The 27,321-nt window shown below is 46.9% G+C and overlaps 1 protein-coding gene across 1 annotated transcript; it reads left to right on the forward strand.

The window, feature by feature from the left end:
• Positions 1 to 365: 365 nt before the first annotated feature.
• Positions 366 to 21,966, forward strand: KLHL6 (kelch like family member 6). The gene is made up of 7 exons (XM_058031242.1): positions 366 to 625; positions 5,197 to 5,362; positions 11,110 to 11,559; positions 13,656 to 13,893; positions 17,250 to 17,452; positions 18,511 to 18,724; positions 21,042 to 21,966. Exons 1-7 carry the CDS (start codon positions 366 to 368, stop codon positions 21,341 to 21,343), a joined length of 1,833 nt encoding a protein of 610 aa, XP_057887225.1. The 3' UTR covers positions 21,344 to 21,966.
• The last annotated feature ends 5,355 nt before the right edge of the window (positions 21,967 to 27,321 follow it).

Here is a 27,321-nt window from a genome sequence, read left to right on the forward strand (position 1 = left end):
ACCAGGAGTGCTTGATAAGCATGTGCTGCACCTATCAATACAACCAGCAGATAACAGCGAGGCACTGGCTTGAGGGTGGTAAGCAGGCTGTCCCTGTCACTTGTAATCTTCTCACATCCAGAGGCATCTTAAGGCCTTTCTAAACACGCTGATACTGCCTGAAAATCACTGAAAAAACCCACCCTTTGTTTGTGTTAACAGGATGAGAAAGTGCAAGGCTTCCTGTTATGTGTGTGTGACAGCTACAGATAAGCAGAGACCTCTGGACAGGAAATCCGCCCAACTTCTGCAGTGTGATTTGCCCAAAGCTGAGGAGCTCTTTTTAGATTGAAGCACCAACAGAATGAGACGGGGCTGGCCAGAGAATGGGGGACACGCTGGAGAAGAGCTCTGAGGAGCCCGAGATCTCTTTGAACAATGAGTGCTCCCCGAAAATGGGGGAGCTGGTGGAAGTGTCGAGCGGTGAGAAGGTGAAGTTTGACGACACAGGTCTCTCTCTGGTGCTCCAGAACGGCCTGGAGAACCTCCGCCTTGAAAATTCCCTCACAGATGTCATCCTGTGCGTGGACAGCCGGGAGTTCTCCTGCCACCGAGTGGTCCTTGCTGCAGCAAGCAATTATTTCAGGTAAGGCTTGTAACCAACAAACCCAATACACTTATTGTGCTTCTTAGACTTGAACTGTAGGTCTCCAAGGACTCCAAGACTGTTAAAGTCTGCAAATTCACAGTAAGCCTTTAATTCCTTACGTCTTCCAGCTTTTTTAAAGTTGGAGATTTCAATAAGGCAGGTGCCAAGCTGTAGATTTGCTGGAGTTCTGATACCAGCACTCAAAAAGTCTGCTGGAGGCATGCAAAGGAAGACAGAACACTGGCAGACAAGTGCATGAGAAAAGGGTGTTTTCACCAAGTATCTTTAGCCACTTGTCTTGTCTCTTTGGGACCTGGGCAAAGAGGAATTCAGATAGCAGGGTGTTTTTATTGAAACAGGAGTGGGTTTCTGGAACTTGCTGATTTTTCCTGCTACCATTCCAGTATAAGTACCATTGCATTATATTATTGAGGAGGAAAGAGAAGGAATTTTCCATCTGGAAATCAGTTGTAATGGGAAATATCTCCTTGAAAGCAATTTTGCCACTTTACTGTCTCCTTTTGGTCAGCTTGAATTTTTTCATTCTTTCAATACAATAGATATTGTATCTGAGAATACTGGCCCACAAGAACGAATTTTAAACACACAGAGGAACTTGGTATCAGTTTTAGCACAGATTTTCCATTATCATTTAGACAATATCAATTAGATCATCACATTTGCATGGCTGGGATTTTTTTCTTTCCTTTTTTTACCACTAAAGTGGTCAGATGACTGAACAGCTACAGAGGAAACATGAGAAAAAAGGACCTGTGACCACTTGTGACATGAGCAGAAAGCTAATTTTAATGGAGTCTGGTAAGCTTTGCTGGTAGTGCCAGAACAGTTCTGCTTTTCTAACCTAGAATAGAGATTGTGTCTGTGAATATTTGGAGACAGGTATTATTTCTACAGAGAGACTACATTTATTGCATCTGAGAAAATATACAGCTAAAAGCAGAGATGCCCAAATATTTCTTACCAGCATTGTGTGCACAATGGATAGCAGATGCACAAATTAAAATCAAAATTGTCATAATGATACTTTGACAAAAAAACCCAATTTCACTATAAGTAAAGGTGCTGCAATCAGAAGGACTTCCTAGTTAAAACCAGGTAAGATAGTTTTATGAGAGCAGCTGTTGGCCAGCTTTCCACTGAGCTTTTCCTGAGCGACATCCTGGCCCTTGGAAGGAGGGGGGACACCTTGCTGGAGGTCATCCCACCCCAAGGCAGCTGCACATGTGTGCAGGGTCTGCCCCTCTGGGTGCTTCTGTTTGGCTTGGCTTCCCACTGAGAGCTGAGATTTATTGCATCTCACTGTCTGCCAGTGCCTCTTGTCATGACTCTTTGGGTTAGTTTCAGTCACATTTGGAACAGGATGGAAATCTCAAACGTGAAGTTCCCATGAGTTTGATGGAAGTCTGCAGCTGGGAGAGGAGAGATGCTGGGCTGGCACCCTCAGTGCAGGGTAACAGGCAGCACACAGTGCCCAGAACAACCACACTGCCCTGGGCACAGCCAGCACACAGCTGAGCTCCCGGGAGGGACCCTGAAGTGTGTGAGAGGAATAAAGAGGGAGAATGGAGGGCTCAGGAAGGGGAAGCTGAGGTTACTGTGAGGAGGGAAAGAAGGACGCAAGTCTGCAGGGAACTGAGCTTCGCTGGTTCTGCTGCTCACCAGGAGCCTTCATTCATCTTGCCATAACTCTCTGGGAGCTGCATGGCCCCAGAGAAAGAAGGAATTCTTAAATCCCACTGCTCCTGTGAGCACTTTCCATGCTAGGACAGCACCTCCAACAGCCATGCACAGGAGCAAAGCAAAGGGACCCAGTGACTCATGGGCTTCACTCCCCTGCACGTTACACAACCCCTTCCTGAGGCTGGTGCCACAGTGTGGGCAACCCACAGCAGCTGAGTGGAGCACTTCAACAGAGCTAACCCCTTCTAGGCCTTCTTCAGCACTGCTGCAGAGCAGATAGGCTGATTCTTGTGATGTCCTGCACCCACAGACATAAAAACATTAACTCTCCATTTGCCTCTGTGATGACAGCAAAGCAGAGAAGAGAAACACCAGCTAAGGTGGAACAGTAGCTCTTTAATCCTGCACTGCCCAAGAGTAGTGGGAGAATGGGGCTGGGAGAGGTTGAAGCCATTTTCCAGAGCATCCTCGAGCTCCAGCATGGTTGTTTGAAGTCAGGTTCATAATTCCAAGCACAAGCATTCCAGTGTGGTAGAGTGCTTAAAAAGTGCTTAATGAAACTGAAACCCATCATTTATTTTACTAAATTAGAAAAAACTTAGAATTTTTTCTAAAATTACCCATTTTTGGGTATCTAAATTTGGTACTGGGCACTCAATTCAGATGTGCATTTCTTAGAGTACCTGTTGGTTTAAAGGTGCAGCTTAGAATTACACAGGGACAAGAACCAGGGAAACATACAATGGAATTAGTAACCACATCTGAAGGATTTGAAGCCTCCTGAGGGTAAGTTCAGAAAGATTCAGAGGCAGCATTTTAACCCCCAAGAGAGAAGCTCAGCCTGATCAGCCTGGGTGGTGTCAGGTGCTCCCCCTGCCAGCACACAGGGTGGGAATGACAACGTCTCCACTTGAGCAGAAGGAAGGGCACAGCAGTCAGCTCTCCTGTGCAGCACTGCCCAGTTCAGCCCTGCCACGATCCAGAGCACAGAACTGGTGGGAGAGCACCGTGCTTTAGAGGTGTGATTTCTGCAGCTCACGTTACATCAGTCCACACCCTACGAAATTGGGAGTGGATGGCAGCTCTAAGCCAATTACAAAGATCAGGAGACAGATAGGCCAAAGCACTTTGACCAGAGCCCTGTGCACAGCCACCAGAATGCTGAGGTGGTTTCTGAGCAGCCTTGCACAAGTGTCACCCTGGGTATCTCTGACTGACCCCAGCAAACACTCTGCTCTGTGGGACAGAAGTGAGACTCTCACCTGCCCGACAGGGATGGGTCAAGACAAGTCTGGAGTCACCAGCTTAAGAGATGAAAGGAAGAAGAGCAGACACCACCTGCACCCTCCATGGGCCTGGTGCTCGTTCAGATGAAACATCCGGCACCCGTCAATCCCGCACGACCGAAACAGCTCCGCTGTGCCAGCCTCCCCTCCGTGCTGAAACCCATTCCCAGGGAGAAGTGGGAACTCAGGGCTGCTGCTTTCAGATGGCCCCTGCCCACACATCCCTTGATGGTGCCAGAGGGAGAGAAGCTAAATGGATCCCAGTCTTGTGGTCACCGAAGTCAAGGAGCCCTTGTCTAAGTGCCTTTGAAATATTCTGATTTCAGTAGCGGCAGAAGCAAAAACCTCTAATGAGCTGAGATGAGTGAAAGGAAAAATGAGAATTTTGGCTGAACAACTTTTCTGACAAGTAACTTCTCGGCCCAAATTTCCTGCTCAAAAGTTAGGCCTCTCTATCCAGAGGCAGTTTTGCACACTGAGGTAACCAAGACCTTGCTATAAAATTTCTGCTGAGGTAAGGAACGGGTAGTTCTTAGAGCAAGTAGCAGCTGGTATCTTCCATCCATTTGCCATTCATCGTGCCTAACTGCTTTGCAATAAAACCTGTTTATGTCTTGGTTCCAGTAAGATATGTCAATCAGACAGCTTAATTCAGGCACTTTTACAAGAAAAGCATGGCCCAAGACTTGGGACCTCTGGCCATTTCCCAGGTTGCATTGTCCTGTCAACATTGTGTATGACTAATAAAGAAGGGCTTGGAATGCAGGGTAAAGAGTGCTTCTAATTACACTTTAGATCTGCACATGTTTTTCACCAATGCAGTTACAAGTGGACTCATGTAATTCTGATCTGTTGAGACAGATTCCAAATGATGTGACATCTTGTTCTCTGAATGCAGCAAACAAGAAGGGGCTGATCAAAATCCTAAGTAAAAGCAAAAAGCATTGGAAGAAATACTTAAATCTATGAATTGAATATGCAGTGGAAGATGTGTGTGTTTGTCTTGCAGCTGTCACAATGTAAAATGGTTTAAAATAGAGAATTTCTGATTTATACCCCACATGAAATATTTGCCTAGTGCCAAGGTATGTCTGGTGGTCACCTTTCAGCTGCAGTATTATCCACCACAGAAGAGTTGCTATCTACATCTATGAAATGTTAGGCAGTAACTAACAGTAGTCCAATTCATGCAAATTCAATTGCTTCTCTAGCCAAGAGGTACAAACTCTACAATCCCAAAATTTAGCAGAAGAAAAGTTGGACTCTAAATGAGAAGAAAATCCACTATCCATTCTCCCCTGGCCCCTCACTGGTATTAAAGCCTTTTGCTGCCATGGAGCCCCAGGTTTGCTGTAGGGGACAACACAGAGGAATCCATCATGTGTCTATGCCTTATCAAACTCGTGAGTACAGAGGTAGAAGAGCAACAAAAAGAGATTTTCTTGTTTCTTTTCAACAGGAGTAATTGCATAAAATATGAAGCAATCAGAGTATTCTGTGTTGAAATCTAAATAGCCCAATGTTTTCAGAATGCCTCATCCTAACAGGAATGCAGTAAAAGATAAATGCCTTTCTTTCCAGGGCCATGTTCTGCAATGATTTAAGAGAGAAATATGAGGAGAAGATCATACTAAAAGGAGTTGATGCAGAAACCATGAATATACTCCTGGACTACACTTACACCAGCAAGATGCTCATCACAAAGCAAAATGTACAGAAAGTCCTGGAAGCTGCCAGCCTCTTTCAGGTACAGAGAACTCAGCTGCACTGACCCAGTCTCTCTGTTCTGGCAACACCAAATCTTACCCTGGTTAGCACACTGCAAACTTCTCTGATTTCATGGGTTCTGGAACTATTTTGCTTCATATTTACTTACATTACGGTAAAAAATAGCAGTGGCAGCCACGTACTGGAATTCTGCTGTGCTGAGTGCCATGCAAACAGGAAAACAGCCTGGCTGTGCCTCCAAGAGCTGCTCCCATGTGCTGCCTGCCTGGCAGTGCCTTTGAAATATTCCCTTTGAAAATATAAAAGTGTCAGGTCAGTCAGAAGGGTTAGGGGCAGCAGCTGGCATGGCTGGCCAGAGCAGGAAGTTGCTTTGCCTCTCTGTCTCCCCTGCCTTGAGATGGAGACTTGCCAGCCAAAGTTAGCATCCTCCTTTGTAGAACTCGTGATGTAAAGGGTTTTAGTCATGGCCTGGGACCTGTGGGAGGCCAGAGCTGGGCAGTGTTACTCAGCCTTTGGTCCACGAGGCATTCACGTGTCCTGTAAATCACCTGTGAGGCCTACCAAATTGCAGTGTCTGCTACCATGCTGCAAATTGCTAACAAATTGTAAGCAACACAACCTGCCAAGTGCCAATGTGTGTGTGTGTCCATTCCTCTCATTTGGGAAGGCAAGGAACACCCAACTCTGTGATCATCGTGGTTCATGAGGGAATTCAGATTCTTGAATCTTACATGGAAATTTTGCTCTGCAGTTCTGGAACACTGCTTTCTGGAATACAAGTCCTGTGAGGAACTTCTTAGGGAGCTGGGGGTGCTCAGTTAGGAGAAAAGGAGGACCCTATTAAAACAGGACCTTATTAAAAAGGAGGACCCAAACAGGGTACCCTCAGGGGGTACCCTATTGCTCTCTTTAACTCCCTGACAGGAGGCTGTAGCCAGGTGGGGATCAGGCTCTTTTCCCAGCTAAATTATTGCAGTAGAGATATTCCAATGTAAATCATCTCCTTTTCTCTAGAAACTGTTTTTGAAAAAGTTTTATGTAATTATGCCTTTCTTTATTCCCTTCTAGTAAGTTTTGACCAAATGCAGTCAAAACTGACAGTAGGAAGAGGTGGAGGGCTGTTTGGAGAGCAGGCATCCCTGCCACGGTGGGATAAGCAGGTGAAGGGTTTGGAACAGCTGAACAGCTAAGCCTCACCCTCAAGCGAGCCAGACAAATTTTTTCCACCTAAAGCACAGTTGCAACATGAGTTCAATAGTCACCTCCTCTGTCTGGGCTGGTGGCTGCCCAGCCACTGCACTTGCAAGGTTGGTGCCCACCCTGGATCCTGCCCAGCAGCCTCTGCCACCCACACTGCCCGCAGAGCTGCTCATCCTTTCACCCTGGGAAGGGTCAGGATCCCAGCTGCTTCCCAGGCCATGGCAGGGAGCCCTGCTTCCCTCACCAGAACTCAGCAACCACCTCCAGACCTGCCTACACTGCTCCTGCCCCCCAGAAACCTCTGTATTACCCATTTCCTCAGCAGGGTTTGGGTGAGGGACCACATCATCTGTGCTGGTGGAAGCAGAGAAATGGTGAGAGGGAAGCAGGCTTCTGAGCAGATGGAAAAGAAACTATTGTCACCAAAGGCTGTAATGCCCACTGCCATGGAAATGCCAGGTACAATGGGAACAGTGGAGGATGCCCCGAGCTGCCCCCTCTGAGCAGAGCAGGGCTGCTCTGCCCTTAGGCCATGGCTGAAGCACCACCAGCCTTGATGGCCTGACTGACCCCAAAGCATCCCTCATCCCTGGGTTAATCCACTTTACATTCTAGGAGAAATAGGGCTCCAATATCTGACAGCGATCCTGAGGCCCTGGGCAGGGCAGAGCCAGGGTGCCGGCTGCAGGCCACGATGGACAGGAGGGCACCGTTTGCTACCAAAGGCCTTCGGGGCAGCTCCGGTGGGAGAGGGGCCGGCGGGCTCAGATCGCCTCCATTCCCCGGGGAGCAGCCCTGCAGGGGTCTGTGCCCCTCAGCCGGCTCAGGCAGGGTCCGATCGCCTCCATTCCCCGCGGAACAGCCCTGCAGGGGTCTGTGCCCCTCAGCCGGCTCAGGCAGGGTCCGATCGCCTCCATTCCCCAGGGAGCAGCCCTGCAGGGCGCTGTGCCCCTCGGCTGGCTCTGGCCGGGTCAGATCGCCTCCATTCCGGGGAGGAGTCCTGCAGGGGTCCGTGCCCCTCAGCTGTCTCTGGTGGGCTCAGATCGCCTCCATTCCCCAGGGAACAGCCCTGCAGGGGTCTGTGCCCCTCAGCCGGCTCAGGCAGGGTCCGATCGCTTCCATTCCCCGCGGAGCAGCCCTGCAGGGCGCTGTGCCCCTCAGAGGGCTCTGGTGGGCTCAGATCGCCTCCATTCCCCGAGGAACAGTCCTGCAGGGCGCTGTGCCCCTCGGCTGGCCCTGGCAGGCTCGGATCGCCTCCATTCCCCGGGGAGCAGCCCTGAGGGAGGCTGTGCCCCTCAGCCGGCTTTGGCGGGCTCAGATCGCCTCCATTCCCGGGGAGGAGTCCTGCAAGGGGGGCTGTGCCCCTCAGCTGGCTCTGGCCGGGGCTCACATGGCCTCCATTCCCCGAGGAACAGCCCTGCAGGGGTCTGTGCCCCTCAGCCGGCTCTAGCGGGCTCAGATCGCCTCCATTCCCTGAGGAACACCCCTGAGGAGGGCTGTGCCCCTCGGCTGGCTCTGGCAGGGTCCGATCGCCTCCATTCCCCCAGGGAGAAGCCCTGAGGGGGCTGTGCCCCTCTGCTCTGGCCAGGGTCCCTCGGGGCGCAGGTGTCACCGCTGAGCCGGGACAGGACTGTCCCTGCAGCCACAGACGAGGGTCACCCGCTGCAGGGTGCAGGATCCAGCCCCACAGTGTGCTGCATGCAGAGAGGGATTGTGAATGAGAGACCTTTCAGTCCCCAATCCCTTCCCTTTCTGGGGGCTCTAGCTGGAGGCAGGGCTGCTGGCACTGCTTACACTCCACCATTGAATCGAAAACAAGCAAAGACTCATATGGGGAGAGCAAATTTTACTAGTCAGAGTGAAAGCCAACTGGAGGCTAAGTAAGTGTATGGGATGTCTCTAGCAAGAGAGAACCTGGATTCAAATGGGTATTAGGAGAAGGACTAACTTATTGAAGAAACTGTTCTCAGGGAACAGGGCTTTAAAAGTGCCTGGATTGGCATTAGGAGGGGTACTCACAGTGGACAAACAGAAAATTCAGAGCTCTGCAAGAATAATCAGAGCAGATGCAGCAGAAGCTCAGGGTTGTCTTCCTTCTGATGCTCTCTTGAGTCAGCCACTTGCTCTCCTGGGACTGACTGACATATGCCAGCAAGTTTTGGGGGAGTTTTGGGGGGAATTTAGTGTCTAAACGAAGGCAGTGGTGGGGAGTCAGTGCAGCACAGAGATGAGGAGCAGAACCAGGGAAAGTCCTGCCTTGATTCGCTCCCAAGCAGCGCAGGCTCTCCGGTGGAGCCCTCAGCAGGGCTGTTTCTCACACCCACACCTCGCAGTTCTGCATTTGCCTGGCCACAAACAGCCCCGCAGTGAGGGAGTGGGGCCTGCTGGCCGTGAGAGCACCGTGCACCTCCCTTCACCTCCTCAGCACCGCTCCTAACGAGCCATGTATAAATAATTAGAGAACTCTACCGAGGTTTGCTGCAGGCTGTGAGAACGTTGTTTCGGGGTCTATTCCCAGACTCACAGATGACTCGATGAATGACCTTGGCAAATGCTAGGTGTGGGGTTTTATGTGTCTCATTACTGACAACTTTGAATGCTTATGCTTAATAAGCTTAATAAGGCTGATGCTTAACCTGCCTCAGGTCTGAAGCCTACCTGGTGGCAAAGTCCCTTCAGATCCTCAAGGAAATGTCCTGGTGAGTTCAAAGTGCTTGCCTTGTGCTAGCCCTGAGAGCAAGCAAGGGGAATGTGGCAGGTGCCGTGGTGCCACTGAGCTGTGCCACCATGCCACCGTGGGCCACAGATAGATTTTTATCACAATTAATGTCAGTGGTGGCCACACATTCTGAGACCTCACATAGCCTCGTTCATCAGTCAGTTGCATTTCTCTAAACTTTTGACCACATCTAAATGTAAAACAGGAACCAGGCAGTCTGTACACAGCGTCTGCGATCGCTCAGCTCTGATAAACAGTCTAAATATGTCAACACGACACCGTCGAGTCTGGAAGATTCTACCCTAATTACTGAAACAAATCTACATACTACAGTGTTTAAAAATGTTTCGCTTCCTCTTTGCCCCTCAATTACTATTGCACAACCTTCCCCAGTGAGAAAACATGAGTTAAAATGGTTTACTTGCTGACACTGGACGGAAAAACAACACAAAAAGCACAGATGGAAATGCACAGCATTAGCTCTGACCCATCAACCAACCAGTCTCAAACCAACTCTAGCTAATGAAAAATATTACTACAAATTAAGATTGTACTTTCCAATATATTTGTAACTTTTTTATTAACACCTATAAATTCACCACCTCCTACTTCAGAAGTATCTTTCAGAAAGAAATACATGATTTAAGTACTCTGCACAATGCCACAAATTTTGTGTGAGGGGAGACACTGAATGATTGCAGAAAGCTGTAAAGTTTGGTTCTTTTTTTTTTTAATTTAAACCAACATGAATAAAATATAAACCCTTTCCAATATTTTCCTGGAATTCAAAACTGACAGCTTTGATTTCTTCACACAGCATGATTGCATTGTTCAGTGGCAGTATTTGTACCTGAAATTACAGAGGTGATGGGAAATCCATTGGGATGAAGCACTGTAACTGATCAGTTCTACCCAAAACTGGTTCTTAATTCCTGAATAATCATCAGCAATCCAGCTCAGATCACAGTTTTTAGGAATACCCTGTAGGCACCTGTGGCCCAGAATATGTGCATTTGGGACCTTGGGTGGGGTTATTTTGCCAAGGAAATTTATGACAGTGTTGTGATGCCTTATTGAATGCAAACATAGACAGTTCTCTGATTAAGGAGACTCTGTGTGTAAAATACATATCAATATTTTTTTCAGCCAATGGTGATGACAAAGGTCACTAGATCCTCTGAAGGCCTCCCCCACAACAGATTCTTGCCAGAAAGTCCTGTCTGTTAGGAATCTCAAAAGAATTGCTGATGGTCAATCTCTTCCTGCCACTCACCCCAGGCAAGGACTGCTGCCCATTCCTTCTGGGGCAGCACACTCCAAACCTCCCAGACCTCAGCGCTCATTTCCCACTGCTCTCATAAGATGCATTTGGAGTTTGGATGGCGGGAGCATAAATGCAGACAGTGGAGCCACCTTCATTCTAAACCCAGGCTCTGTTCTGGCTGGTCTGAGCTGACATGCAAGATGAAGCAGGGGAAGCAAATTGGATGCCTGGGGTCCTTATTTGTGCTTTGTAACTCCATGATTGCCAGTGCTTGGAGATCTCATGGAGGAAAAGGGAATAGTAGGAAACCCTTTTGTGAAACAAAGAAAATTCATGACTGTCACAGGTCTTCTGCATCCTGCAAGAGGGGAAAGGAGCAATTGGATGCATAGGGAATAAAAGCAGTGGAAGGGAGAAATTCTTATTTCAGACTGCAGATCTTGGGAGATACCTGTGCTCAGATGATCCAATTCTTGTCTCCCCCAGCTCTTTGCTGTATTGGGCATGGCTGGTTGCTCCATAGCTCCCCTGTGGCAGTTTCCATTAACCCTTCTGTGCTTATAGAAGCTTTTTGTGCCCACAGTTCCTGCGCATGGTAGATGCTTGTGCCAATTTTCTCACCGAAGCCCTGCAGCCGGAGAACTGCGTTGGCATCCTGAGGCTGGCCGATGCCCACGCCCTGCACAGCCTCAAGCAGCAGGTACAGAACTACATCATCCAGAACTTCACCCAGGTCCTGAACTACGAGGAGTTCCTGGAGCTGCCGGCAGACATCCTGTGCAGCACGCTGAAGAGCGACGAGCTCTGCGTCACGGAGGAGGCGCAGGTGTTCGAAACCGTGATGAGCTGGGTCCGTTACAAGGAGTCCGAGCGCTTTTCCCTCCTGCCCTGCGTGCTGGAGAACGTCCGGCTGCCCCTCTTGGACCCTTGGTACTTTGTAGAGACTGTTGAAGCTGATCAACTCATTAGACAGTGTCCAGATGTCTTTCCTTTGCTCCAAGAAGCAAGAATGTACCATCTGTCAGGCAATGAGGTGAGTAAAACAGGAAGGTATTAGCCACTCTTTGTAAATGTCTCATGCTTCAGCTCAAAAATTGATTTGAAAGGAGCAGCGCCATGGGGCAGAAAAAGGTAATCACACTGAATTTCCACTGACTGGCGCTACTGAAAAGTCAAAATGGGCCTCAGAATTTATCCTGCTGTCTGAGACAATTCAGAAGATTTTGGTGGGTTGTTTGTTTGAAATCAAAGTGCACAGCTTCCTTTTTATGAACACCTGAGCTTGACCCCTCAGACACACTCTTGCTAAATGAAGACCCCAGGTAGCTTCCCTAGTAAAAAGGCAAATGGTGCTAGCCCTAACACCTCACCCTCTCAGTTATTACTTCAAGCCTAAGAAAAGGGGAATAATTTCCCCACCAAACCATGCCACAATCTGTAATGACTCTTTCAAATGTGAATATGTAACATCTTCCCCTGTTACTTATGGGGAAAATGTTTCATAAAGGAAATATTCTCCCTCCTGTGAAGAAGACAGTGTCTTTGCAGAGGAGAGGACTGCCCATCTGCCATTTGCAGAGGTCCCTGCACCCAAAGAGACACATTAATCCTGACACCCAGTCGAGTCCTGTCCTGCCTGCTCAGTGCAGGCTGCGGTGGATCTCAGGTTCTTCCATTGCCTTTGGAAAGCTGGGTATCAGTCACATCTCCTTGGCCAAGATATGGGGGAGAGGGGAGAGCAGCCAAGAGGTCAGATTGCACAACAGGACTGAGGAAACGTGTCCCTGCTCAGTGGAGTCACAGGAGGGCAGGAGGGCGTTGTGGGCCCATCGCTCAGGCGGCTGTGTCACCTGTGTCACCTGTGTCACAGGGCAGGGGGACAGCCCAAGCACTCCTTGTGCTGGTGGCTGTGTGAGACCCTGCTCGGCGAGCTGGGGCAGTGCCGGCCAGTCCGAGGGAGCTCCCTGAGCAAGCCCGTCCCGCTGAGCAGCGCTGTCAGGTGCATGCGGGCAGATGAAGGAGCGTTGCCCCGGGCTGCACAGCATTAATTACACCCATCTTCAAAGGCACAGCCGCGGGAGGCTGCCTGCCAGCTGCCCTCCCCGGGGCTGACGCCTGGCCATGGTGGCAGGCAGGTTCAAACACAGTCCTGGAAGCTGGCAAGTTCCGGGACTCACGTTCTGTAAAAATGTGCAATTCATTTTCTGGACATGGTCAAAATGCAAGATTCGTGTAGATAATATCTTCTAATATGGATAAATGATACCGATTTATAGAAACATGGTAAAAGCAGAAAGAGAGGTAGAACTTTAAGCAAGTTGCCTCCTGACGCACACTTAACCTGTGGGTCTTGTTTGCAAGCATTTCCTCCAAGGAGAACACAAGTTTCCAAGCACCCCTTGCATTCTTTGCTCCTGGTGAACATTACCTGGCAAGTGAACTTCTCCAGTGTCCCTGAAACAAAGACCTGGCCAACAAACTGAGCCAACAAGCAGTAAATTAGAGCTAAGCACATTTCAGAGCCTGGTGCTGGCTTTAAATAAGCCTTCTAATTTTGGCTTGAGGTAAGAGCTTATACACAAAGAAACAAATAAAAATAACCCCTCCACAGCTGAGAATTGTTATTGTTCTGACACTAACATATCTCTTCAGGACAAACAATGAGAGCACTTATTTTCTGCTAGCACTAACTGCACTCTTGCTCTCTCTGAGCTCCCCAAGGCATACACAAACCTTGGGGCCCCCCTACCCTGCCATCACTCTGTCAACCCAAATAAAGCCTGTCCTTTTCAGCACCTGACGTGCACCCAGCCTTGTCACTACTGCTCACCTGCATAGCTCTTGGTGCCAACCTGGTAATTCCTAAAAGGAAAGGATCCTAGTAGGTAGGCAAAAGCATGTAAGTTCAGAGTTGGAAAAATCCTGCTGAAAGAAGGACACAACAACCTCTACTGAATGCTTCCAGGATGCTTTTCAGGCTTTCAACTTAGAAAGCATTGGCTGATTGGTTCAGTTGATGTAAGCCTGCTGTGATTTGAAAAACAGGTAATCAAAGAAAAGGTCACTGGGCCTTTCTGTAATTGTAGGTATAAGTGCCCTGTGTACTCACTCTGTCTCACTTGCATTTAGATCATTACAGAAAGGACCAAGCCCAGGATGCACGAGTTCCAGTCTGAGGTGTTTATGATCATAGGGGGCTGTACAAAAGATGAGAAGTTTGTAGCAGAAGTGACTTGCCTGGATCCTTTGAGGAGAAGCCGTCTGGAAGTAGCAAAATTACCTATCACAGAGCAGGAGCCAGAGAATGAGAATAAAAAATGGGTGGAGTTTGCATGCATAACTCTGAAAAATGAAGTCTACATATCAGGTAAGGAACAAGACATTGACTGGGAGTGCAAGAGGGGAGCAAAGTGTTCTCATGATTATTTTCAGCTTTTATCAAGACCATGCTTGAGGCAGTTTTAGAAAAATTAAGCACTGCAGGTATTTTAATGTTTTGGATTTGGACATGCTCCAGAGAGCACTGGATGTGTGAGGACACTGCCTAGCTCTGATTTGAGCACAGGATTCCTTTTCAAACAACACTGATCTATATGCATAGGTACATGTGGGCAGCACCCTAAACTGTGACAAGGTCACAGGAGGGTTCTTGGGAACAGTTTACCAAACATGAAATGACAAATCACTGCAGCATCTCCTCGTGACGAGTTCATTTGAAGCTCCACATGCATTAGCAAAATCCTGCCAGAATCTGAGTCATTCTGCAAAAGTCAGTCAAGAACCTGCAGGGAACTGTCACTGATGTTTGGCTGCCCCCTGAAAGCTGCCATCACAGAGGACTCTAGACCTGCCCACCCACACTTATTAACTTGGCAGTATAAACTGTCAAACCAGATGAAATCCCATGTTCCAGACACCCAGGGTGGGTCTGGACAACTCATGTGCTGATCACCATCCCAAGAGCTTCAGGAGATGTATTTAACTTCCCACACAAATACAACTGAGCTCCACACAGGGGTCTGATCCCAGAGCTACAGAGATTTTACTCTGACAATCAAAATGTTAAAATCAAGCTTGTTAGCCAGTTTGACATCTGCTTTTGATGGCCTGTCAAAAACCAAATTGGATGATCTTGTTCTGCTTCCAGAAGAAAAGTGGCAGCAAGCTTTTCATCACTGTGGCATTACAGGCCATGATACAGAGCAGGGCATTCACAGGTAGAATACTTCCTTTCTGCAAAACTGCCCACCAGATTCTATACTCCATCAAAACAGAAGAGTAGAAAGGAGGAGAGTAGGCCAAAGTGTGAATGCTTTTCTTAAGTGTGAATAGTGGTCCACTGCCTTTATTCAAATATCTTCCATTGCATTCTTTCTTTTGGGAATCCACATTTTTTTGATACTTCATTCCAATTTAACATTTATTAAAGCTTTATCCTGAGATAAGAAATAGATTATTGTTTCCATAACTGCAAATAAAGAAGGTTTTCCTTTCAGTCCACCATAGAGAGTTTCTGGCATTAGCACCCCTGTTAAAAGGTAGCTGTACAGAGGAACCTAAGTCAAACATTCCAGCTAGGGAATATTCCCCTCACCTTCACACCCTTGAGTTGAGAGGTCTTTTTTCCATTTGCCTTCAATTTGTAGCTCTTTCCTCCTTCTCAAGGCTTATTGCATTCTTTTATTCCTGACATCTTTTCCAATGTCTCTTCTCCACTTTTATTTTATGTTCTATCCAGGCTACCTCCAGGCCAGGCTAACACATTCCCTGTTGTGGTGAGTCTAAGCTGGCTTTCTCTTCCCTTCCATTCTCACACCTTCTCTTCTTCCTTCTCTGCTTACTTTTATATCTCTGAGTCCCTCTCTCCATTCCCTCATTGCCTTTCACCTTTTTGCCCTTTGCACACAAATAAAAGGCTGAGTGCACCAAAGCCATTAGCACGTTTTTCTCAGCTAAACCAATTATTAGTGTCTCAATCCTGATTAAACAGCTGCTTCCTCCTGCATGTCCTTCTACTTTTGTTTTCTTTCTTTAGCTCCTCTAATTTGCTTCTACTCTAACTTGACTATCATTTTCCCTTACTTCATCTCCCCTTCCATGTGCTCATTTCCCTCCATATCTTGATACAGTCTGGAGTCTTCCTGCTCCTTTAGCATCTCAAAAATAGGAAAGTCCTTTGCACAAGATTATGACTACTGTTAGATCATGATTTCCCCAAAACACTTTCAGTGCTTTGACTGGATGGCCTGAAACACTACATTTGCAGCATAACTAAAAATGACATGAATTATCATTCACCATTCTGATGCTTTTACTAATTTAGGTACAATTTCTCTTCAAATCAGAAAGAATTGTTGTCCAGAGGTAAAACAGAAACAAAATAAACCTCCAAAAATCTCTCCCTGTCCCCTGATGTGCAGCAAATTCACCCACTGGTCCAGCTCAAGTTATCACATGAGTTTCAGCCTGTGGAGGAAAGCACAAGCTCAAGTCAAAGGGAAATTTCGAGGGAGAGTAAAGGGAACACCTGCAGTCTCTCAGCCCCATTGGAGCCATGAATGCTGCATTCAGCCCCTTTGGCCACTTCAGCTATTTGAGTGCAAATAAAATTCACCACATACATGTGAAAAATACTGGGACAAAAGCATTACAAACGACTCTTTCTAGCATGCTAATTATCTCCCATTCAATCTGCTGTTTGGCCCAGAGATAGGCTCCATCAGTTAGCAGTGATCTGTCTGCACTACAGAATACCAATGAAGGCAGACATTTTCTCAATGGAATATGAATTCTCTTTTCAGTATATTCACCAGTGAAGCAAATGTTTAATCAGGTTGCAGATGATGGAATAAGCTACTCAGTCTGTAAATGTGGTTTCAGGCTTAACTAGATCTGTTTGTATTACAGTTACACCAGAAACTGTAGGCAAACAACAGCTCCTGTTTAGAACACTGCTCTCTGCTTTAGCACAAGCAAAGATCCACTTGCAGGTCAGCTCTAGAATGAGTTTGCAGGGTCCAGTTTTGATCTTCAAGCTATAAATATGAAGCTTGCCCAAGTCTGTAGAGAAAGAGACCAGAAGGAGAGGCACAAAAATGGGATCCCAGCCATATGGTCCCAGGGTTGAATAGTAAAACTTGCAAGTCCTGCAGGACTATTGTTGGTAGGAGTTCAGTCAGGTCTTTTGCTTTATGATGCAAACCACAGGGCTGGCTGGATCTTCCCTGCACAACCTGGCAGTTTTCCAGTGCATGTCTGTCTTCAAGGGATTTGGCACTACCAGCTGCAGCATCCTCCACTAGCTTACTTAAATCACCTTTGTCTGTTTGTCCCTTTGCAGCAGTTCTGCCAAGCCCTGGTGTTCACAAAAATCTCCTGCATGTCGCCTTGCTGTGTGGTTCGTCATGCACTCAGTATTGAAATGAAAGTGGTTGTGGTCTGGTAAAGTGAGGAACAGTGATTTATCTTCACTGAATATTTGGCTGCAGAAATTGTTCCGTTTCCTTCACTATTAAGTAAACTTATAATTTCTTATAACTTCTTTATTAAACTCATAAATTTCTAAATGCAGAAATTTTCTTCTGTTGTAACAGGACCACTTAATAATCAGTAACAAGGATTTACTTTCCATTGTGAGAGAACACATTTAATTTTAAGCCTACTGGAGTTTTGAAGTAAATACAAGCTGTGCAATCATATTTACACATGTCATGTACATTACAGGTGGCAAAGAAACAAAGCATGAGGTCTGGAAATACAATGCCTCCATCAACAAATGGATACAAATTGAGTATCTCAACATTGGGCGCTGGAGACATAAAATGGCAGTGTTGGGTGGCAAAGTCTATGTCATTGGGGGCTTTGATGGCATGCAGAGAATCAACAGCATGGAAGCATATGATCCCTTTCACAACTGCTGGTCAGAGGTAAGAGGCTGCATCACATAACATTTTAATTATTTGGAATGTTTTATTCAGAAAATCTTAGGGCTTGGATTCATCAAAATGATCTTGTATCATTCTTTTAAGCATTTCTGGTCTTTTTTCTATAGAAATGCATATCCTTTAGAAGGTAAAAATCCCTGGACTGCCAGCCAGTCATTTCCTGTGGGACATCTAATGCCTAACTTTCCATTTTTTAGTTGGCTTTTAAAGCTTCTAGTCCATAAATCAAGGAGTAAGAATATAGTATGCATGAGCCAGAGCACAGGCTGAAAACTACTGCTCTGACACATTTAATATGTATACAAAATGTGTCTATCAAGCTGTGCCTTATATATAGCATGGGTTATACATTAAAGTGAAAGCACATGTTTGAAGGTAAACAAGATTAAACCCACCCCTCCCCCCCAGTTCTACTCACTGTACTTCAAATAATGAGAGGAGAGAATTAGGCAACTAATTAATCCGTGACAGTAATGAGATTAGGCATAATAACAGCAGATACAGCCCATTGTCTCTGGATTATACAAAGCAATGTGGATGACTCTAACAATCACAGCTGCAAGTAGCAAGATCAGTACAAACAAATTTCTTGTGCTTTTTTGCAATGCATGGAAGCATGTAAAGGAGATTTTTGGCATTTCTGATATTTCCTACCTTTTGAATTATTGATAAAGTAATTTTAATTTCAGCATTTGAACATAGCATATTTTTATTAAGGGTTTTTGCAGTCTTAAGAAAATGTAAAAACAGAAAAGAAACATCTTTTCCCTTATCCTTAGAAACATCATCTTCTGAACCCTGCTTAAAAAGGGATGCCTGACTTAAAATTCTGCAGGCTCCCTCCCCATGCTAGAAACTTAAACTACATTGATTTCTTGAGGTTCCTGAAGTTTGGAAGGAGTGGGGTTAGCCATACAGTCTGTTGGCTCTGCTTCAGGAGATGTTTGTTTGTTTCAGTTCAGCTGTTAAAAAGCGAATGCTCCCCACGGGCATCAGTCTGACTGCTCCCCACGGTTGCTAACGATTCTCTCTGGTGCCAGGCTGCTCCCCTGATGGTGAACGTGAGCTCCTTTGCAGCAGCCAGCTACAAGAAGAAGCTGTACGTGATCGGGGGCGGCCCCAACGGGAAGCTGGCCACGGACAAGACGCAGTGCTACGACCCGGCCACCAACGCCTGGAGCCTCAGGGCTGCCATGCCCGTGGAGGCCAAGTGCATCAACGCTGCCAGCTTCAGGGACCACATCTACGTGGTGGGTAAGTGCAGCACCACGGCTCTCCTTGGTGCACCCAGCAGGGCCTGCTCCTGTGCTTCTGCGAGTTTCACCCACATGGAGTGTCATCACATGGCTCTTCCCGGTGAGAGTAGCGAGGGGTGGGGATCCAGGATGGTCACAAACAGCAGGCAAAGGTCACCAAGTCAAAACTCCTGTTAGCATGGCAGCTATCTTGGAAAGCTGGAGCTAGCCCAGACTTAAAGCTTAAAGCCAGCCAGAGATGTGTTCATAGTGGCGAGGGCATGATCTCATGGCTACACCATGTCCTCTCTCCTCTCCAGGGGCATTACACAACCCACCACACACAGGTTTTATGCAGGGATAAAAGTACTAGTAGCAGGTCAGAGGAGCAGAGCCACTGAGACACAAAGACCCAGAGCCCTTCACTAGATTGCACTTGGGGTTAATTCAGTCAATCACCAGAACTGGAAGAAAAAATGGAAGAACAAGAGTTTGATGGTTGAGTTGAACTCTGGGGGGAGGAGAAAGCCTGCACACATCTCCAGGTGGTACTGGGAAAACCAAAAGAAAAGAAGAACATTTGTTTCCGAAACAGGAGCTCTGAAAAGTTTCCCTTCCCTCTCTCAGCCTTGTTGCAGGGAATTCCAATGTAATCAATATGGTGCTGAGAGCTGGCTTAGAGCTGGAGTATTCACCAAATGATTAATGGTGCTCTGGAGGGAGATTTATAATCTGCATGTGTGTGCACATACACACACACACACCCCTTTTGTGTACAAATATACCTCGTGCTTGTCCTCAGCACTGGAGCTGACCTCACCCTGTTTGCACAGGGTGACAGAGAAGGCACATGACTTATGGGCTAGCTGACATAACTCCTGATAAAATGGACATGATACTCCAGTCACATTCATTCAGCATCTTTCAGACAGCAACACCCACTAGTAAATCTCTTGTTTATCTATCTGAGAAACAAATCTACTCTAATTGGATAGGAATCAGCCCCATCTGAAGTTTAAAAGATAAAAGAGCATTTGGTAACTGCATCCAAAGCAATCAAATGACCCAGACTGATGAATTACCAGATGCCAGGTGAATCACCACAACTAACAATGTCTGTTTTCAGTTCCAATTACCTCACCTTTGAATGACTTGATCACCCCTCAGGTGCTGCACTAGTATTGTCAAACTCAGCATCTGTTATAAGTACCACAGGTAAATGCTCACTTTGCCAGCAGGGAGGATGCCAGGCATTGCTGCCCTCATCAATAAGACCAAGGTTCAAGGTTTCCCTATCCAGAAGGACAGTGCCAGACTCTTTTCAGAGGTGGCCAGGGACAGGACAAGGAACAATGACCATAACTACAACATAAGAAGTTCCACCTCAGCCTGAGGAAAGACTTCTTTGTGTTGAGGGTTGCAGAGCACTGGAACAGCTGCCCAGTGAGGCTGTGGAGTCTCCCTCTCTGGAGACATTCCAAACCCACCTGGATGCATTCCAGTGTAACCTGCTCCAGGACCCTGCCTTGGCAGAGGAGTTGGACTGGGTAATCTCCAGAGGTCTCTTCCAACCCTAACAATTCTGGGATTCTGTACAGCTAATACAGAAAACCCATTCAGTGCCTGCAATTTTCAGAATAAGAACCATTTAGCTGCTGGTAATCTCAGGAGGGAATATATTTTCATAGCCTTTCATGAGAATTGAGGTATTGACCATATTTTCAAGAAAAAAGGACACTGCAAGATTGAAAAGGTGCACTAAGAACCTTTACTAAGAATCATTAATAACTTCAGCTTTGGGAAACACAGAGAAACTGAAGGTCACTCTCTGTTTAACAAACCCACAGAAAGATTATTGATTCAGTCTGACGAACTCTAAACAAGGAAGGGTTTTTGAAAGCAGCCAGTTCCAGGAAGAAGGAGGATTAATGGATGGAGGAATGAGTGGGAAAATCCTGTTCCCATTTCTAGCAGTGATGGTTTACCACAGCTGGTCTTCCACGATCTAAGGACTTTTAAACAAAATAGAATTTTCCTGAAGCTGTCCTTAGCTGGAGCAGCAGGTATGAGGAAGATCTGTTGTTAGGTGCTTTGTGGTCACACTGAAGGATCACAGCAGTTCTGGCCCTAAATTCCACAGCCTTATGAACAATAAGTAGCCTTCTGCAGATCAGGCTTTCAAAACAATAAAGTATCCTGTGACCTTGTTTTTTCTTGGCTTTGGGGCACAAACCATTCTTACAAATGTCAGGAACAGAGTCTTGTTGAAGTGGATGGTTGAATTAAAATCCCTTCCAGGAATGGCCAGTGCAAACCAATGTCCATTTCCTTCGCAGGTGGGGCAATGAAGGCTCTGTACTCCTACAGCCCCCGGGAGGACACATGGTGCCTGGTGACTCAGTTCAGCCACGAGAGAGCCAGCTGTGGCATCTCCCCCTGCAACAACAAGCTGTTCATCACCGGCGGCCGGGACGAAAAGAACGAAGTCATCGCAACCGTGCTCTGCTGGGACCCTGAAACTCAGAAGCTGACGGAGGAGTGTGTCCTGCCGCGGGGGGTGTCTCACCACGGCAGCGTTACCCTCAGGAAGTCCTACACGCCCGTCCGCAAGGTCGTGCCCGGGGCAGTTTCTGTCTGAGCCGCAGGAGCTCTGTCCCGCACGGGCCGCAGCGAGCACGGCTTTGAGCTGGGCAGCAATGATGGAACAGCACCGCAGCCCCTCTGGGGCGTCTGTATATATGCTCAGTCCTTGTGTTTGTACATTAGGTCCTTAAGTTATCTTCATTCCTTCCCTCCACAGAAAAACAAAGGGACCAGCTGTAGTTTACTCCTGCCAGCGCAATACCTCGAATCAGGCAAAGAAATGTAGGTGGGAAATTTACTTCCCAGCTATATCTACCCTGCAATGTGCTTGAACTGGCTCAGTCTGGTCCCAGAGTTTGGTCACCTATTTATTGTGTTAAGTTGGATTTGCAATACCTACTAGTGAAAAAAGAGAAGTTGCTTTTGGAATTAAATATTTGTAACTTTGGTAGGTCATAACGTTGTGTCTTCCAAAGCTGTGCTTTTTTTCTCCCAGTGTTTGGCACATTAGAGTAAGTTTGAACCAGTTTGTTTGTTTCTTTGTTTGAAGATACTTTGTTGGTTTTTTTGCATGACCAAACCAAATCCATCTCAGTTTGCAAACCTTGCTGTCATTCCCAAGAAAGCGACTGCACAGGCTGCAAATGTAAATGAACGCTAATTTTTTTCCACGGAACATTCACTGCGGCTGTTTTCTAAATAAAGCAGGCCAAACCGAAGTTTCCCTTTCCTTTGCTGTGTGCGGGGTGCCTGGAAGGTTTTCCCCTCCATTGCTGTGCCCAGGCGGGCCCTGTCCCCATCCCCATCCCCACAGGGTGGCACTGCGCTCCCGGCCTTCTCCGCACGGCCTGTGGCTTCCTGCAGCGCAGCCGGACCGAGCGGTGTGTGCTGGGGAGAAAAACAGCTCCAGGTCCTGTTCCCAGCCTGCTGCATGCCACCGTCACATGCTGCACCAGAGGGGGCAAATCTTCAACGGGCAGGAGGGCCCGAGTCTCAAATCCCCGCATCTGGGTCAGTGGTAGGGAAAGAAAACAAACATGGAAGAGGTCACGCCCGGGACGCCCTGGGACACTCTTGGCCAAGGACTGGGAACATATTCCCGTCCCTCCTCCCCTGCCTAGTTGCTGGAAAGAGCCAACTCGCTATTAAATCAAGACAGAAAATACACTGCAAAACAAATCTCTCCAAGCAGAGAGCAGTGACTCCTTCCAGCCTTCCCTCCCTCTCTGTAATGTCTCCTTTTGCCTTATACAGTATTAAAGATAATATTCCTGTCATGTTAGGCTGGGGAAAAACCACGGGTTCCTGGATTTGAGCAGACTAATGCCAGAGTGCTCAATGGTGTGGCAGGGCCTGCAGACAGTCCTGGTGCAGGCTGGGTCAGCCCTCCGACAGGTCTGTGTCCTTCCCTCAGAAAGACTTCAAAAAATCCTATTTCTTCTGCAATTTGCCCCATGCCTTGAACTCATCTCTGTAATTTCACAATCCCCACACTTTCTCACTCTAATTTTCCCACAGGCCTTCCATTTTCAACTACTTTTTAATTGCTTCCCTTCTTTCTTTACGTTCCTGTCATTCTGCAGGGTCAGCACTTCTCACAGTTCCATGCTGGCCCCCACTCTCCCATCCCACTCTGCTTTTCAGAGGGCATGAGGAAGGACCCTCCAGACAGAGTGTTTTATTTCAAAAGGTTTTTGTGAAGAGCAGTTACCACCTCTGCCTTGGTTGGTAGCACTGGCTGGTCTAGAGGGACAGGGAGGGTGGATGAATGGGGGGAGTCTCCCTTTCCTCTTTAGGAGCTGCATTTTGTATCTTTACCTGTCGGGAAAACTAATTATAGCAGCTGTTAATCTGACTAGTTCTTCCTACTGAGAATCATCCTAAAAACCAGCAGCCCTCAGGGACTGGTTGCTGATTTTCTCCCTGTAATGTTTGTAGCTAAAACTTGTATTTTTTTTTTTTCTTGAGAAAGATAAACCACTGAATTAGAAAAAAGTTGTCCAAATAAAGTTCCTAATACAAATTCTTAACTCCACATCTCAAAGGCAGGGAACAGCCTCTTGTCTATCCTAAGGTGATTTCCTAGTCACATGTGCAGACCTTGGGCAATCATGAGCCAAAACAGCCCTCACTGACAAACACAAAACAGGACAACCACAGCTTGGCTCCTTTCCCCTCTCCTAACTCATGAATTGCTCACAAATTCTGACATTTTAATAGCAGTGAGTGAAGAGTTGTGGTTATTTGTCTCTCTGCTCTTTGTGCCTTCTGGATTCATGTTGCAATCCGAAGGGCTTAAAATACACTGAAAAACAAAAACATTCAAATCGGTAGTTTTGTACAGACACCAAAGATCACAAGGTTTGTGACAAAAGAACCAGCAGTGCTGGCCACTCATTTGCCAGCAGCGAGCTGGGGGTGGAGACAGAAGACAGCAGAAATCAAGTTTCAAAACCTTGCAATTTCCTTTTGCTATCACAGGCTCTTTCCCATCTGCCTGCATCCCCCCTCCGGCAGGGAATGCCCACAGCCAGTTCCTGCCCAGGGAGCACAGAGTGTCAGGTGCACACAGCAGAGACCAGCACAGAGAATCAGGTGTACACAGCAGTGCCCATCAGCAATGCCCATAGAGCACAGAGTGTCAGGTGTACACAGCAGTGCCCATGGAGCACAGAGTGTCAGGTGCACACAGCAGAGACAAGCACAGAGTGTCAGGTGCACACAGCAGTGCCCATGGAGCACAGGGTGTCAGGTGTACAAAGCAGAGACCAGCACAGAGTGTCAGGTGCACACAGCAGAGACCAGGGAGCACAGTGTGTCAGGAGCACAGGGAATCAGGTGCACACAGCAGAGACCAGCACAGAGCCGGCTGTCCCTGCAGGAGCTGCCTGCGCTGCCTCGGGGTGGCTGCTGCTGCTCCCAGCCCTGACACAGCCCCAGGCATCTCGGCTGCCCCCAGTGCACCCAGGCAATGGCACTTCCCTTCTGCCCTCTCCCTATATTACAGTTCCAGTCGAAAATGACACTGCCAATTGATGGAGCAGAAGTAGGCACTCCAACAGTAATTACTAAAACTGCAGGAGGTTAATTAGTTTTACTGAATAATTACTCAAATGCTTGCAATGAACTGTACCTCAGATTGAAAGCGGAGCGCTTGTTTACCTGCATGGAGATCCTCTGTATCTCCTGACAGTGAAACTGATCTCATTTGAGGCACAGACATATCTCTGATGTAATTATGTCTGCAGTGATGTATGGTACAGCCCCAGCCCCTGGAATGCAGGTCTGACTCCCTTCAGTCTGCAGGTTACAGACAGCAAACTGCACTCTAAATCCAGCTGGGAGAGGGAAGAGCGCAGAGGTAAACGTTGTGACAGTGCTGGCACAAGAAAAGAGGGGCAAAACTGACCAGGAATATATTTAGCTATAAATTAGAATACCTTTAGTGATTCATGCTGCTTCAATTCATTAAAGGATTACTGCCCCCAGCTGCCAAATCACATGTTAAAGCCAACTGCTCTCCATTTCACTTCAAATTAAAATGCAGGGCAGCCAAACTTCTTGACGTCTGAGAAGTTCACTTATGTGACCTGGGAGAGGTCGATTACTGGGCTCTGGTAAACAGTCTCAGTTTGAATTTCCAGAGCTTATGTGGAGACATCCATACAAGGCTGCTGATCACTACACCCATGAGGTTCTGAAAAATGCAGAAGCCTGACATTCTTTGAGACAAAACTCATGACATTTATGAAAAGCATTATAGGAACCTAGTGCTTGTGATGTTGCCCTGCTGAGCCCTTTGATCCTATTCACATAGATGGGGGAAATCCCAAAGGCAAATTGTCCAGGCACATGGTGTATGCACACACTATAACCTGCTGCTTTTGTACCAAACAGCACACTAATATTCCATGGGAAGAAGTTGTTTACAAACAGTCACTTAAGAAAAAGATACCTGTCTAATGTTAACCACTTTAAAGAGAATTAATATCAGCTTGAAATGACCTTTCTTAGAAGACCATCTCCACAGAGCAGTGTTTTGTTTGCCTGGTCCTTGTGATGTCACTGTGGGCAGGCTTTAAACATACACAAACTTCCCACAATCACTGATTCGTGTGCTCTGTCTTTCAGCATCTTTCTTTATGTTACCAAATTCTCATTGTATCCAGGACATGTGTATGTAAGAGAGAGTTACAGAATTGGCAATGGAATCCTGTTCAGATTATACCTTCACAATTGTCAGAGGGCAGCAGGAGGACCAAGTACTGTTAACTTGCTGTTACACAAAGTCACCAATGGCTCCATGTAGAATTACCTTACTTTATGCTATTTACACAGTTATCTTTACTACTTATCATGAAAATTTCCAATAGATTTAGACATGCATGGACCTTGCATGGACAAAACAACCTGTGAGTTATCATCATCCTTGTCATTGGGCACTGGCATAAAAATTTGGCCCAGAATATGAAAGCCTGAGGATTCACAAATGCCTCTTTCATTCTTGATCTTCCCACATGCCAAAGGGGTTTAGCAGAAAGAACCTGATCCAGTCTGCAGACATTTTCCTCATCCTTCCTATGTATTATGGAAGACCTCTGTTACAGGTTGAACATAAAGTACACAAACATAGTTTCTGTGACAGATGTCTATGGTACATACATCTTGGAGAAAAATAAAAGCAGCCAGTAAAAAGCAACTTCTAGATCCTTTTATTGAAGAGGACTGAGAAGCACAGAACCATGGTTAAAGCCAATATGCAATGTTACACTTCATTCACTTGCCACAGTTTTACCTTAGAGATACTTCTCACACAAGAAGTGTCCCTTAGTAGCAAACCCTCTAAAGATGCCCCTGCTCATCCCCCCCAGCTCTGAACTGGAATTTGTTACACCCTCGGTTGTGCTGATGCAGCTGCTTTCAGAAGATCCTATAAAACAGATCACTGGGATAACCTCAGTTAAAATGAAAACACCACTTCTCTTTGAAGAGATATTTTTAACCTGCAACCCCAGAAGCAGTTGCATCAGCAAACAGGAGAGAGTGGACACTGCAATGTGAGGAGAGTAAAAGCAGTTTGGGAATGAGGAGAGAAGATCAGCAGGAACTGCTCGAACTCACTTTGCTGCCAAAAACATTTCATGCAACCAGACACTGATCTCCTCCTGGCTCACACGTAGTGGAATTCTTCAGATGAGTGTGAAATAGCCAAAAGCCACATTCAGCACTTTCTGTGTACTGCTTTAAGGAAACAGAAGGTGGAGAGAGTCTGCACAAGGAAAATACTGCACAGAGTGAAATCAAGGACCTTTTTAAAAGTCCAATGTATTTATACATAAAACATAACAAATTCTAAAATTATTATCTTTGGAAATATGGAACTCTTTTCTCAAGTTCAAGGGACAGAACAGCAACTTAAATTTCCCACATCATTGGATGTTTATATCTAATGACATTTTGGTTTCTCAAAGGTCAGATATATGTTTTGCTTATATATCTTCTGTAGGTAGGTGGCTGATCTGGAAAACCTAAAATGGATCTCATTTTTCTTGCCCAGTACACCAACCAGCTCTGCAGCCTCTCTCCTGCCCTTCCCAAGGCTTTGGTGGCAGGTACCCAGCAGCAGCTCTGCCGTGGTGTGGCTGAAAGCTGAGATCAGGCTGCTGGAGGAGATTTTTGTGAGGCAGAACTGGGAGCTGCCTGGGCAGAGAATCAGGAGTGATGTTCACACTCAGTCCCTCACCCCAGGTCCTGTCTGAGCCACAGTGTGGGTGCTCCTGTGCCCAGCCTGGCACCTCTCTGCTCCTGCCCTGCTGCCCCAGCTGCTGGGCTCAGCCTTGGCTGGGTCACCTCAGCAGGGCCCCAGCAGGGACTCAGGGCTTGGGCTGCCCCACCAGGGACTCAGGGTTTGGGCTGCCCCAGCAGGGACTCAGGGCTTGGGCTGCCCCAGGCTCCTGCAGCACCCACTGGGCTCAGCCTTGGCCAGTTCTCAAGAACAGCACTCAGGATGCCAAGCTTGCAAAAATATACTGT

The sequence above is a fragment of the Melospiza georgiana genome, chromosome 10 (assembly GCF_028018845.1).
Source record: "Melospiza georgiana isolate bMelGeo1 chromosome 10, bMelGeo1.pri, whole genome shotgun sequence".
NCBI classification, from domain to species: domain Eukaryota; kingdom Metazoa; phylum Chordata; class Aves; order Passeriformes; family Passerellidae; genus Melospiza; species Melospiza georgiana.

What these genes read in the sequence shown, in the direction of transcription:
- KLHL6 (XM_058031242.1), top strand. Translation starts at nt 366, where the DNA reads ATGGGGGACACGCTGGAGAAGAGCTCTGAGGAGCCCGAGATCTCTTTG. An exon ending in GCAGCAAGCAATTATTTCAG is followed by an intron (nt 626 to 5,196) that starts GTAAGGCTTGTA and finishes CTTTCTTTCCAG; the next exon opens with GGCCATGTTCTGCAATGATT. An exon ending in AAATGAAGTCTACATATCAG is followed by an intron (nt 13,894 to 17,249) that starts GTAAGGAACAAG and finishes TGTACATTACAG; the next exon opens with GTGGCAAAGAAACAAAGCAT.